The sequence below is a fragment of the Apis dorsata genome, unplaced genomic scaffold (genome assembly GCF_000469605.1).
Source record: "Apis dorsata unplaced genomic scaffold, Apis dorsata 1.3 scaffold_293, whole genome shotgun sequence".
NCBI lineage: Eukaryota > Metazoa > Arthropoda > Insecta > Hymenoptera > Apidae > Apis > Apis dorsata.
The window spans coordinates 71,065-86,254 of NW_006263568.1; the positions used below are offsets into that span (position 1 = coordinate 71,065).

Genomic DNA, 15,190 nt, shown 5'->3' on the forward strand with positions numbered 1-15,190 from the left:
TTTTATTTTATTTTTAAATTTAAAATATATATTTTACATTTTTGCATTTTCACCAAGCGAGGCTACAAGACTCTTTCTAGCTAAATTTAATTCTTTTGAAGTTGTCATTTTTGAATAAGTTTCAAATATTATAATCAAATATTTTTAATTTGAATAATTTTTGACTTTTAAACTTATTGTTTTTATTTTTACTTTTACCACAATATCTTCAATTTAATTATGCTATTAATCATTGTATTTCAATAAAATTTTATATAGATTATATATAAATTAATTTATCTTTTTTTTTTCAATAATCTCTTTAAAAAGAATTAATATATTTAATATATGTTAAACACTGAACACTAATGATTACATTGATATACAAGATAATTATACACATATGTATATCATATATTATACATTCAATCATAGATAATATACAGAATAGATATCTGATTTTATAGGATTTTGTATTTCGTATTCTGAAATACCGACTGTGAAAAAAATTTTTATGTATGAATTATTAATTTAATTATTAAAATAAAATCAACAAGAATAAAAAATCATTTCTTAAATTTCAATATCAATATTCACATCTATATTATATTATATTTAAATTTTTTAATATTGATTATTTGGATTTATATAACATAATGGTTGTTATTTAGAATAATAAATATATTAGAAACTTTTTTTAATTTATTTTAAAATATTAAAGCTATATTTGCTTGTATATATATACATTCTATTATGATATGTAATAAAATACATAATCAATCAAAACAATTTGATTTTTTTATTTTTTATATAAAAATATATATATATATTATATATATATATATTTTTTAATGTTTATATAATTTAATATGAATTAAAAATATTTAAANATATTACTTTAAAAAAAATTAATTTCTTTTCTTGATTAAAAAATATTAATTATAATAAACATTACATTACTTTGAAAATATATATTTAAAATTAACTAAAAAATATATTTAAAATTTTTTAAAAAGAAATTCGTTCATTATTTTTTTAGATTTTGATTAATAATCACACATTTATTCTTATAATGTAAAAGAGTATAAAAACATATAATATAAAAATTCTAAAATTTTTATAATAACCTATTTTACATCACAAATTTCCATAAAAATTCATGAGTTTAATTCTTTGCTTTTATTTTGTTTTAGAGAGCTGCTCTTTTAATTTGTTTTTATAACTATATTTCTTTTATTTGATGTCACCTAATTTCTTTTAAAAGAATTTTAAAGTGTACCAAATCCCAAGATATTGAATTTGTATTTGATTTAGTACATAAATCCATTATAATTTGAATACTTTTTGCTCCTCGCAATATTCCCAAGCATGTACCAGCTGCCATATTATATATAGGTGTATTATTCTAAACAAGATATGATTATATGTATCAATATATGTAATATATATGTAAATTAATTATAAATATCAAAAAATTCATAAATACAGTTTTTTTATGATGCCATTCTTGATTGCCTCCCATCTCATGGCATTTTCCAAGTTTTGGAATTTTTTCAGCTCCTTCCATACAAAGCATTTGACCAAGTACCAATTCTCTTTTATCAGTTTCATACCACATCTATAAAAAATTTAAATAAATTTTAAAAATGTATTAATAATATCAATTTAAATTAAAAATGATTTTAAAAAACATTATTATTTATATTTAATCACCTGGGATTTAATTCTTAAACATGGTGCTAAAATAAGTTTGGAACCTTTTGTTTTAATATCTTTCTCACTTTGAATACATAATGTTGAATTAGATAATCTAATCTGATACTGATCAGTATAATTTCTTTTTTTAGAGTGCCAAGGTTGTATTGGTTTCTGTTCAATTTTTGCCCATTTATCTTTTAATTTATTTTTATTATCATCTGGTAAAGTTAATTCGGGATATACTACTTTTAAATACCATGCAAAATTTTTACATGCCAATCTCTTTCGCAAATTTATTCTTTCTGTAATGTCGCCATAATCAATTTTTTTAATATTTTGTAAAAAGTAATCTTTATATTCATCTAGCCAAACATGTGCTACACGTAATGAATTTTTTAACATTGTATCATGTTGATCATATGCTCCATATGGTCTTCTTTTTCTAAATACATGTCCAACTCTTGAACATGGTATTAATTCAATACTTCCTCCACACATCCAAATCTGAAAGAAAAATATTTATTACAAATTATTATTAAACTAAACAATATATTAAATGATTATTAACTTACTCTAAATGATATTTCAAGATTTTCACCACCCCAGATATCCATACCAGCATCATATTCTCCTAATTTTGTAAAATATTCTCGATTCATTGCAAACAAACCTCCAGCCATTGTTGGAGATCTATTTAGTAACAATTACTAACATGTACATAACAGAAAATTATTATAAATTTAAATATATCTAATATATATATACATATATATATGTATTCTTACTTTATAGGCTTTACAAAATCTTCATCATGCACAAATGTACCAATTGGTACATTATCCCATTTAAAATGTAATCCCCAATTAAAACCACCTCTTACCAAAGGACTACCAGTATATTGAAATGTATCTGGATTAATAATATCAATAACTGGCATAGTAGTAATAGTTTTTGAATAAACAATTCGTGAAAGAAGAGGTTCTATCCATTGCCTATTTACTTCTATATGACTATCTAGGAAAATTAAAATTTCTCCTGTTGCTTTTCTTGCACCAAATATTCTTGCTCTGATTAAACCTTCTCGTTTTTCAGTTTTAAAATATTTCACTTTACCATTAAAATTATTAGCAATATATATTTTAATTTTTTCATGTAAAATTTTGCTATCACTCCAATCATTTACTAAAATAATTTCATGTAAAAGATTTGTAGGAGTTCTATCAATAATGGAATGTAAGGATCTTAAAAGTGTCATATAATGTTCATTATAAAAACATATAACAATACTAGCATTTGATAACTTAGAAGAATACTTTTGTATTTCACATAATTTGTGTCTCGTATCTGGTAATTCTCTATGTAATCCAATATTATCAGACACTAATATATTAAAAGAGTAATTTTTATATCCTTCATCTCGTTTTCGTTGATCATCTAAATTTTTAATCATTCCTAGTTCATCTAAACCTATAAATAAATCTTCAATGAAATTAGATTGATTCTTTTAAAATTAAATAAAATTTTAATAGAAACAATTATATTTGAATTATATTAATATTAATCAATATTAATATTTGATAAATAATAATATTAAAACATAATATATTGAGAAATTAAAACAAACATTAATTTTTTAATATACCTTGTTCTAATGTAACAGCAGATTTTACTGATACAGATCTTAATTGTTGTAACATTTTGTCATTATTTTTAAAGTTATTTCCTTTTAAATTATAAATATTTTTATCTATTGCATTTTCTTTATTATGGTGAATAATTAAATTATTATGTACTCTTAAATCTTTATTAGTGTATATTTTACGATAAAATTCAAATTCTTTTCCTAATTTTGAATTTTCTAACACTATCATTGTTGGATTGATAGTGTTAGTATTTTGAGATAGTCTCGAATAAAGATATAAACTAAAAGTCCAAGTTAACGAGGCTATTATTATTCCAGATATAAATGAAATATATCTTGTTGACATCATCTATAAAATTTAAAAAAATAAATAGAATTTATAAATATATAATATTTTTCATTTTTAACTATATATTTATTATGAATATTTAATTTTATTAAAACTTAACTTATTTTAAAAATAAACAGAATATTACATATATTCCAACTTACTTTACAGAAAATATTTTTGTTAATCCAATTTAAATTGCAACTATTTAATTAAATTGCATTCTAAAATCGATTGAAAAAAATATACAATGATTTTACTATAAAATATATGTCACCATCTTGGAATTTAGCAATAATATCTGTATTATTGATTTCTTATTAGTTTATGATATATTTACTTATAACAATAAATATAAATATTGTCAAAAAATAGTATTTATATAATATATATTTATTAATATTTTTTAATTATTTCTAATTTTTTGTACAGCAATTTAAAGATATAAGAAAATTTATCCAACAGCCCCTGTGGCCTAATGGATAAGGCATCGGTCTCCTAAACCGGGGATTGTGGGTTCGAGTCCCACCAGGGGTAAAATCATGCGTTTCATTTTTTTTGTTACAATATTTATATTTTTTGTTATTATCTTCTAGAATATTTCTAATAATAATATAAGAATTAATAAAAATAAAATAAACATATATTTACACAAACATCTTATTATTAAAATGTTTATTGTACTACAACATAAATAATATATGTACATTTTTTTTTACAAATTACTTTATACTTTTTTTTAAATTACAAATTTTTATATATATATATTTAATTTAATCAGTTTTTATACTTTTAATCTCTTTTCATTTTCTTTTTGATTATTTTTTATATCTGCTGCATAATGTATAATAAATCTTGCGGATGGATCAGAAATTCCTTTTATCCACTGTGGCATCCAAAAATATGGTACAAAACTTTCAGCTTGTCCTTCATAATATTTCTCAAAAATTTTTCTGAAATGTTAATATATTTTTTAAATATTAATATTTAATATTAATTTATAAAATATAAAACTATATATAATAATAAAACTATATATAATGTAACAATATATAAATATTATACCTGTAATAAAGAGCTTCTTTTGTTTTTGGAATACAATGTGGAAATTTCAAATGAGCTTTTTGTAATTCTTCATCTGATATACAAGCATTTACAATATCATGTATAACATGAAAAAGCGATTTTTTAATTGATGTTACACCATCGCTAAAAGCTTCTTTATGTCTCCATAATATATTTGATGGTAAAAGATTTGTATCATTAAAGGCAGATCTCAATAAGTATTTTTCAATTCCTCCTATATTGAACTTATATTTTAATTTATTAATCTTAATCTTCTTAGTTTTTTTTATAATATCATACCTTGAGGTTGTCTAGAAGCAGCATCTAATGATAAATAATAATTTGTGAATTGAATATCTAAAAATGGAACTCGTAATTCTAAACTAAATGCACTAGTTGTTCTATCTGCTCTCAAACCATCATATAAATATATATCTTTTAATAATCGTACAGATTCATTATGAGCTTCTATTGGATTTGGTGCATCCCTAAAATAAATGTATCCTTGTGCTAATTCATCAGCACCTTCTCCACTAAATATCACAGTTGTTGCTGTATTTTGCTTGATATATCTTGAGACAAGATACATACTATATAAAAAATAAAATAAAATTAATATTTACTACAATTATATTAATATTTACTATATTATTAATTATTTATTAATTATTTATTTATAAAATTATTATAATTATAAAATATTTCACTAGTAAAATTTAATTTACCCAATAGAAGCTCGAATTGTAGTAATATCACAAGTCTCTAACTGATAAATAAGTTTGTCTAAAATATCAATTACATCATTTTGAAAAAAGATTATTTCATGATGTTCAGTTCCTATATATTCTGCAACCTAATATTATTATATTTAATTATTAATCGAAATATTGGATCATAATATAAAATTATTATTTAACCTGTCTAGCTGCAATAATATCTGGACTATCTCCCATACCAATTGCAAAACTTTTTATTTTATATGATAAATTTGCATCTTTTGCATGTTTTACAAGTAAAGCAGCTATTAAACTTGAATCCAAGCCTCCTGATAATAAACAACCAATTTCTCTATCAGACATTAATCTTTTCTGAACAGCAGTTGAAAGTAATTTTCTTATATTTCCATGTATATCTGTATTGGTCAAACCTGAAATATAATTTATTATATTATTTCATTTATTTAAAACTTATAAATACTATATTACATAATAAATATATTTTCAACAAACTATTATAAGGAACAAAAGGTTGAAAACAAGGTTTGTCTCCAGGTTGATAATAGTTTACACTTTTTAATAATTTTGTTCTACCATCATTTAAAATTTCATATTCTTCATAATGTCCTGGTGGAAATGGTTTTAATATTAATTTTGAAGATATATGTTTAATTATTTCTATAAGTCCCTAAATAAAAATTTCAATATTATATACATTTATTTCATATAAAAATAAATCATTTAATTTGATACCTTGCTTTCTGAACAAACTGCTAATTGTCCATCATCAGAACTTAATTTGAAAAGAGGCCTAATACCATAAGGATCTCTACCTATAAGAATTCTTTTATTTTTAATATCCATTAAACAAAATGCAAAAACTCCATCAAGCATCCTGGTCACATTTTCAATACCAAGATGTGCATATAAATGAATTATCACCTCGACATCACATTGAGTGATATATGTAAATCCATATTCTAGACCAAGCTATAAATATTAATTTGTTATATAACTAACAATTTGTTATAATAAGTAAAATAATTAAATGAAATTAAAATTATTTTTAAATAAAAAACGAGAAATATTACCTTTTTACAATTATAAATTTCACCATTACATAATAAAAATAAATGTGGATATTGATGAAGTCTCATTGGTTGCATACCATAAAGATTATCCACAATTGCTAATCTATGAAATCCAAAATAACCATTCTACAAATGAACAATATAAAAATTTATTTATAATACATTAATAAAAATATAATTATTTGAAAATTTTTTCATAAAATTATACCTTAATTGCACAATCAAATTCAAGTTTAAATGCCTCTGGACCACGGTGTGCTATTTTTTCAAAATTATTGCAAATATTAGTTAAAGATGATACATTTAATCCAAAAAGAGCCCAAATTCCACACATTTTACTTATAATATATTTGTCTATAAAAAAATTACAAATTACTATTGATTTATGAAAATTTATATATAATTTATATATGAAAAGTTAAAATATTTCTTAAATAAATATTAGATTAAGGTATCACAAACAATAAAGAATACATTACTATTTGTTACTATTATACTGTAAAATTGCAATCGTAAACAACAGCAAATGGACACGTGTGCGGTTATTCCACGTACATATATATTGTGCAATATGTACGATTTCATACAATTTTCTGATGTAATATTTATGACATTTCGTTATCAATATGCTAATGTACAAAATATAAACTTCAGAATAATTGATGATTTTATTTTTTTATTTTACCTCATTATTATCAAAAATAACAAATCTTATTATTTTAACTCATTTTTAATTTTTTAATTTTATCTTTTGTAATTGTATATATAATTTTTCCATAATAGATACAAAATTATTAAAAAATATCATAATAAAAAAATTTAAGATATTGATATAAATTTAAAAAAATAGAAATTTTTCTTTATTGTTTATATAGTTAAAAAATTAATTTCATTTGCAAATATAAGAAACAGTATAATTAATTTAAATGAAAAATATTACTTTCTTATCTTGTCAAAATGTCTATATTCTTAATATATTTTAAAATTATTTATTTTAATAAAATAAATTCTAAAATATATTTATTGTACACATTTATATTTTAATACATTATATAAATTTTTTTTTTTTATATTAGATAGAATTTATTCATTTAATTTAATTAAGTACTGTATTAAATAATTAAATTGTTAAATAATTATCTTCGCCTTATCTTTTTTTTATTTGGCAAATATTTGTTAAAAAACTATATTGATAATCAAACGTTCATACATCGTTTGCAGTTAGTGGTGCCCTCTTCCAATGCATCTAAAAATTTGGTAATATGAAGTGACGATTATATTAAAGACGAGAAAGAGATATGATCGCAGTACCTCTTTTCCATTTACTCTTTTTCTATTTAATTTCTCGATTGCCACAGATTGTTTTTCTAATAATATATATATTTGAAATCTGATCAATTTATATTTAATTATAAAAATCATGTTTATATAGAAAACGTGATAATTGAATCGTGTGTGTATCAAACGTCCAGATCGTTTATTCAATCAGCTGGTCACTTGTAGAACCGCCTTGAATGTTGGCATACAAGTGCATGGAGCAGTTGGCTCTCGCCAGGGCTCCAAGAAGGATGTGCGATCGGGGGTGTACGCTTCTTGAAACTGCCACCGGTTTCTTGCGTGCCGGCCGCTTCATGGCCTATAACGCGGCACCATAGCCTCGGCTATTTAATAAAATATCTCTATTTCGTGGTTTATTTATCCGTCCGGTGTAAAGAGTGTGATTAACATATTTGCAAAAATGGAATAAATCGTTGGCGAAAAAGTTTTTGGTGACGAATCATTTTTCACGGCGGAAACGATATCGAGGATCGTCGACGTTCGTTACTTACTGTGTACTTAATGTAAAGTTTAAATTTAATGTTAAAACTTGTATTTTCAAGATTAAAAACGACAAATATTTTCAAGACGAAGGTGGTGCGTTCGGCATTTTTACGACGCGCTTAGGTTAAGTGTCAACATACTATCGTTGAATGACAAGTTCAAAAGGAGACAGATACCTATTTGTCGTCTCAATTATTTCAAAGCTTTTTTTACGAATGTTGAACAACTGCTTGAATTCTATCTTTGAGAAAGAGCAATAAACGTCATTCATTATAGTGAAGAAACGAAGAGACGAAGCTCGCCATTGCAAGAGGTCAAATCCAACATATTTGTGTGCGCTTTTTGGTGTAACGAAAATTTTTACAAATACAAATCGGTTAATACTGTGGAAGTGTTTAGTAAAGAAAATTTGTAAATTTTTCAACAGTTTAATGATTATGCGTTTTATCAACAAATGAAAATGATATGAGATGATTTTTCGATAACATAATTTAATAAATTAAACAAAATTTGACAAAACAAATAAAATAAAATCTGATTTTAATCAGTTATTATTAAATCATTGAATATTGGAATTATGATTTTATTAATTTATATTTATATGCAAAAAACCAAAAGAAAATATATACAACTGAATGACAAAAAAATATGATTGGCATGTGTTAACAAATCATAGGGTTTGTTATCAATATCATCTAAAAGTTCACATCATTTTTGTACTTAATGCAAAACCTAACCTCAATGCAAATAATACAAAGTACTTATCATAAATCGAAATCTGCACTACTTTAATTTTTATCAATGAAATAAATTGGAGAATACATGAAGTTAATTTTTATGGTTTTTAAAACAGTAATTGGTACTTAACAGTCTTTCAATCTTGAAAAAAAGAAAACACACTATACCATTATCTATTTATCGACAGTGTATAGAGTTCAATGGTGAAAAATTTGTTCAGTGTGTGTATATATAATTCGTGAAACGCTTTTTGATATTAACAATTTCATTGCTACTAACAAAGCAGCTATTGGGAAAGCACGCAACGATTATTTTCCATAGCAGCAACAAGAACGATTATTACACAAATTAACGACATCGTTGCTAAAAAATTTTTAAACAGTACAACGCATCGTATCAAGGTAATTGCATATATGTTAATGATGTAAAAATAAAACAACTAATTAATATATTTCATTTTATAAAATTTTTTCTTAATTTTTTTTTAATTTTATTTAATTTCTATCTTTAATAATATTTAAATTATATATACTTATAATTATAAATTATATATATTTATTATAATATCAAAATATAGTTTAAATCATTTAAAAATAAAATGTAACATACTTTTATTTTATAACATACTATTTATTTTTTATGAAATAATTTTGAAGTAAGTAATTGATTAGATTGACATGTTTTAATGTTTTAATGTTTTAATGTAAATTAATTTTTGAAATTAGATAACCGAATCATTTTTGATACAATTTAGCGATTCGGTCATAATATTAATTAGATGATAAAAATCAGATATGTTTGGAATAAATTTACGATATAAATACTATATAAATCATGTTTGATTCTAATATCATAACTTCTAATAAATAATTAATTATTTATTTTATATTTTTATATTTATTCGAACAATTAATGTTCAGACATATATAATATCAAGTAAATAAAAATTGCAATTAAACAAAATGCTTCATATTTATGAAGCGTATCAGCTCTAATTTTCTATTCTTATTTTTATGAGCTACGTTATACGTTCAGTTATGTATAAATGTTTTTGTAATCATTTAGTCGCTCGCTTTGTCGAACGTTGCCGTTAGTCAAATTATAGTTATGTGTTATGTGTTAATTACTATTACATATATAGATTTATCGAAATTTTCGATAAATTTGATGCATGTTCTTAAGAGTTATAAATTTTTATAAATTTTATAACAAGAGTTATATATATCTAAAAATTTTTTATTTTAAAAAAATAAAATAAAAAATAAAAGATGGAGATCATTACTGTTTTATTCAAGAATATTTTATAAGAATAAGAATAATAGAAATACTCTTCTTTTAAATCTAACAGAACGACTCTAACAACTCTTAAGTTTCTCAATTATTTCCTTTCATTTTATCCATTCTGGATAAAATATTTTAAATCAAATAAACAAAATGATTTTATTTATGCCTAAAAATTAAAATGATCTTCATTGAAATAAAATATAATTAAAGAGAATATGAATATAAATTTATATTATAAATTATTCTGTTATTTTATGAGTAATATCATAACATTTTAGAAACATACAATCATTTATTACAAACTTTTAAATTATCGTAGCTAATTTAATTAAACTGATAATATATAGTTTAATAGATGACAAAAATAATAATGAAAAAAATTAAAAAAAATTTCAATATATTACATTCGTTATATTTTTCTGATCTAGCATTAAAATTATCGTTTATTTTTATTCATTACAAAATGATGCAATTTTTGACAATACAAATTGTTAATAAATTAATATTTGAGATCAATTCTTTAATTATAAAAAACGAGATTTTTTTTTTAAACAGGATTAATAAATTATTTTATAAATAAAAAATAATCCTCACCAATAATTAAAATATTATCTATTAGAAATAAAAATAAATATTAATTTTTTATAGAAAATTAAACTATTTTTTTAAACAATGTTATTTATAAGTTAATATTTATATTATAAGATAATTACATACAAAAGATTATATACTAAAATTAACTATATATGAATTATTTTTTAAAAATTTTCGTTGTCTTATTATCGTTAGATTTTGATCTTTCATCTTTCATGTATTTTATATATTCAAATTTATCTCTAAATAGATAAATGATTTATAATCATTTATAACTTATAGAAAATTATATTTGATCGTTGTTACAATATTGATTTTATTTTGATTATTGAATTATTTCTTCATATTTTCAAATTAAGATAACAGATATTTGGGTCGTTTATATTTTGCTCAATTTTGTGATCCACTTTATTATTTATAGATATGCATAAAATTGTTATACATGATTTATTTCGATATGTTCTTGGGGAATGTAATTTTTCTTAGATCGAATTTGACTTCGTTTCTAATGTAAACATTAGAAACAACTCAGATTAGCAACGGTTACTTACGTCATCGTTTTTTTTTTTAAATATTTATGATATCGTTGGTAGACGTATGTCCATTTTCATAAGTTTAACACATTTGATTTGTATGAAATCAATGGGGGAAAAAAACTATAGAATTTGTCCATTTACAACAAAATGTTATTATTGATAAATTATATTTGATAATTATTTAGATACCGCTATCTCACTAATTCTGATTTTCAAGATCATTTTAATTTTCGAAATATATATAAAAATATTTTGTATGTCTATTATCTATGTTGTATTTAAAAATGTTTCTAATGTATGTAATTTGAGATAGATTTAGATAGATAGATTTAGCTTAAATTAGTTTGAATTACATTTGGAAGAGATTTAGATTTGTATAAGATTTTGATTAAATTAGATTTATTATTTTCTTTAACTCAATCATTTATTTATAAATTTATTTTAACTTTAATTTAGATTTATTTGGCCTTGTTGAAACATAATCCTTTACTAAATCTGCATGTTAAACGTATCTTTTAAGTATCTTTTAAGACTTCAAGCCAATCCAAACTAAGTAAATCCATTTAATTAGCTAGCCATCATGAAATAATCGAATTAAAATAAATAATGCGTATCTAACTAAAACATGATTCAGTCTTAACCTAATAAGTTTGAATTTTGACTTTAGTTATAAAGTATTCCTTTTTTTTTTTTTATCATAAAATTTAATCAATATACTTACAAACATGTCTAATTATGTTTGTCCTAATTAACTAAATTTCATATATTTGATATTTATTATCTGATTTTAAATTCAAGTATATCCATGTTGGATTTGTTAGGACAATGAAATATCTTCTATAAGGATTCTCATGATCCTGAAGTCATGTGTATCTAATCCGATGATTGTGTTATCGTTTGAATTGGATTAGGTAAGGTGTACGTCGTCTGTATTTCAGAAACTTAATATTCTTATAAAGTTCAAGTGATTGTTATTTTTTGTTCATCAATATTAGCAATTTTTTACATTACTTATGCTATATTTATCATACTCTAATAATAATGACATATACTTTTTTTGTGAATATTTAATCAGTAATATATTATAATTTTTATAAAATTAATTTGTAAATTATAATATAAATTACCATCAACATGTTCTTTCTTTTTTTAATAATAGTAATAATTTTTTTAAATTTAAAGTATTTAAAGTTAAATTAATTTAATTATTTTAATACAATATCGTCATTTTATGTGTTAATAAAACAATTGTGATATTTAAAGCATTCGAATATATTGCATCGAAGATTCTGCGGCTTATTTAATCAAGCTGTACAAATAGAGAACAGTTATTTTCAGTAAATATATTTATTCATAGATATATAACCGAGTTTACATGTGAATGAAGTATCTGAAATTTAATTTCGTTCATCTTTCGAGCATTAAAATTTTCCTTATAGCATATAACTAATACAAGTAATAAACTCCTTATCATAAAATATGAGACAAAGTTGTTAACTAATTTCAACTATTTTCAATTATTCCGTTTGAATTCGTATTTATGGATTCAAACAATTTAATAAATCGTTCTGAATATTAAAATAATAATATCTTTTTTTCATCTATTCAATTTTTATTTAGTGTTCAATTTGAATTTTCTAAGCTTCATAAAATATCACCAAGCTCATTAGAATTAGCTGGCCTCCTGATTACTTCATATAATATATATTATATTATATATTATTACGAAATGTGTACGAGCACATTATTTTAACGATGTACATTCCCATTCAAAAGTCAAAAGAATATTCATTATATTTATCTAAAAATTAAACAAAAAAATTAGCATAAAAATATATGAATATATAAAAAATATATAAATCAATATTTATTAGCTAACCTAATATAATTATAATTATAAATATTTCAATTTATATATCATTAGAAAAATGTATTTTAATCAAAAAAAAGACATAAAAAATCACAATTTATAACAAGTATTAAAATCTGATTAAAAATAAATATCGTAAGACATTTAGTGCGAGTGTACGTATTTAACCTATATTTCTGGCGGAAAGTGTAATTCGGAACGGCTGGTTGTAATTAAGAAGCCTATTGGTAGTATATCAGGGATTACGCCGGAAGCAAACACGTATCCATGCGCAACAGTACGATTAATTGCAAGGTCGGATAGGCATAGTGGTTAATTAACCGGTATTTTTACGAAAGAAAGATGAATGTCACCTCTGATGGGTAATGCGCGTGACACTGTGCACGTACTATAACAAGAAACGCGATCGTCACATTTCGTGTTCCGTTCAACAGTCAAATTGAATTCGTTTTAATCTTTCATCATCTTATATGTCATTCTAGTTTTTTTCCGCTCTTTGTTATACGCTTTTCACGGAATTATTTGTTTGATCTTCGTGTTGGTTAAACAGCGTTAACCTATATAGTTGTCGGCATTGCTTGATTAATGTTGCTAACCTCAAAATTGTTGTGTTTGTTGAATGAACTGCAAATTGTTGGAAACAATTGAGATTTTTCATATATAGATCACAAAACATAAATCAAATTAAATGATAATCCAATTAAATGGTAATAAAAGACATTGTATTTTTGTTTAATGATTCTTTTTTGCAAATATAAAAGTTTCTCAATCTTTAGAATATCAACTAGAAATTTGAGAAATTTGAATCTTCCAATATTAATGTAATATAATAACTTTTTTTTCTTCTAGTGAAATTTTTATTCCTGTTTTAATCTTATCTTTGATTCCATGTAACTTTTTTTTTCATATAATGGAAAATCAAGAAATCAAGCAACTTTTGTCTTATTCTCGATAAAAAAATAACATTATTTACATTACCGAGTACATAGTATTAGAACATTATACTTTAATGAAATGATACTTTGTGAAGTTAATAAGTAATCGAAACTTTTCAATTATTGTTTTAGTTTAAACCTCTCGTAAATATGATGATAAAGTGCACGAGTGGTTGATTTTCAGTTAATCGTTTCTTTTTATGTATCTTTTTTTTTAAACTCAAATTTTATTATACTATACTATATATGAATTACTACAAATATTTTATTATTAAAAACTCGATGATTTTCATATTTCCTTAATGAAACAATGCAGATTTTGTAACAGTGATAAATATCTTTCGTAATTTTTTATAATTGCCTTTTGTAATTGGAAGTATAAAATTTTCATGAAAAAAATTTTATTCGATGAAAATAAGAAAAAAAATTATCTTTTTCTTTTTCATTAAATATCCTTTAATATCCTTTATTATTGGATTTTGTATTTGTACAAAATTTGTTAAATTAATTTCTAAAATAGCAAAAATATATTTCACGTTCATAAAAGTATGTCATTCTAGATATTATGAACGATACGGTAATACGTCATCGCTTACATTAGGAATGGATTCAATAGTGTATTTTCTATCGAGCAGTACGTGATGTATCTAGATGCATGTATATCGCACGCGTTTATTTCATTCCTTATAAATATTCCCTCTATCGAATAATTGCCACGTTACGAGTTATTCATGTTTCGCATTCTTATAAATTAGATTAATAAGCTATTTTACGAGAAGATCGAATGTGACCTTCGATCGATGAAAAAAAGAAAAGTTATGACAATTACAAAACAATACGATATTGCAATTATCTATGACTAATCTGTAATTTATAATTGGTAAAGGAAAATT

The 15,190-nt window shown here is 22.3% G+C and overlaps 3 protein-coding genes and 1 non-coding gene across 6 annotated transcripts in view; 1 reads left to right on the plus strand and 3 right to left on the minus strand.

The window, feature by feature from the left end:
• The window catches only part of LOC102677934 (transcriptional adapter 1-like), a 2,030-nt gene extending 1,829 nt beyond the window's left edge, over positions 1 to 201 (minus strand). Inside the window, exon 1 of one of the 2 annotated variants that reach the window (XM_006617128.2) lies at positions 38 to 201. In XM_006617128.2, coding sequence (XP_006617191.1) covers positions 38 to 108 — 71 coding nt within the window. In that variant the 5' untranslated portion in view covers positions 109 to 201. The remainder of the gene's footprint in view (positions 1 to 37) is intronic. The other variant, XM_031511204.1, reaches the window with a different exon arrangement.
• A 955-nt stretch (positions 202 to 1,156) lies between these two features.
• LOC102678074 (polypeptide N-acetylgalactosaminyltransferase 35A-like) lies at positions 1,157 to 3,958 on the minus strand. Its single transcript, XM_006617129.2, has 7 exons — positions 3,812 to 3,958; positions 3,320 to 3,668; positions 2,463 to 3,144; positions 2,250 to 2,367; positions 1,693 to 2,181; positions 1,466 to 1,597; positions 1,157 to 1,384 (listed from the first exon to the last, which is right to left on the minus strand). Exons 2-7 carry the CDS (start codon positions 3,666 to 3,668, stop codon positions 1,223 to 1,225), a joined length of 1,932 nt encoding a protein of 643 aa, XP_006617192.1. The 5' UTR covers positions 3,812 to 3,958; the 3' UTR covers positions 1,157 to 1,222.
• A 153-nt stretch (positions 3,959 to 4,111) lies between these two features.
• Trnar-ccu lies at positions 4,112 to 4,184 on the plus strand. Its single transcript has one exon. It is a non-coding gene; the product is annotated as a tRNA-Arg (tRNA).
• A 120-nt stretch (positions 4,185 to 4,304) lies between these two features.
• LOC102678212 (asparagine synthetase [glutamine-hydrolyzing]) lies at positions 4,305 to 7,175 on the minus strand. Of its 2 annotated transcripts, XM_031511193.1 has the most exons (10): positions 6,994 to 7,175; positions 6,728 to 6,873; positions 6,520 to 6,645; positions 6,182 to 6,418; positions 5,942 to 6,116; positions 5,630 to 5,859; positions 5,438 to 5,565; positions 5,013 to 5,302; positions 4,713 to 4,947; positions 4,305 to 4,600 (listed from the first exon to the last, which is right to left on the minus strand). In XM_031511193.1, exons 2-10 carry the CDS (start codon positions 6,851 to 6,853, stop codon positions 4,432 to 4,434), a joined length of 1,716 nt encoding a protein of 571 aa, XP_031367053.1. In that variant the 5' UTR covers positions 6,854 to 6,873; positions 6,994 to 7,175; the 3' UTR covers positions 4,305 to 4,431. The 2 variants fall into 2 exon arrangements, with proteins under 2 accessions (XP_031367053.1, XP_006617193.1); XM_006617130.2 differs by lacking the exon at positions 6,994 to 7,175 and having other exon boundaries at positions 6,520 to 6,622; positions 6,728 to 6,867.
• Between the last annotated feature and the right edge of the window lie 8,015 nt (positions 7,176 to 15,190).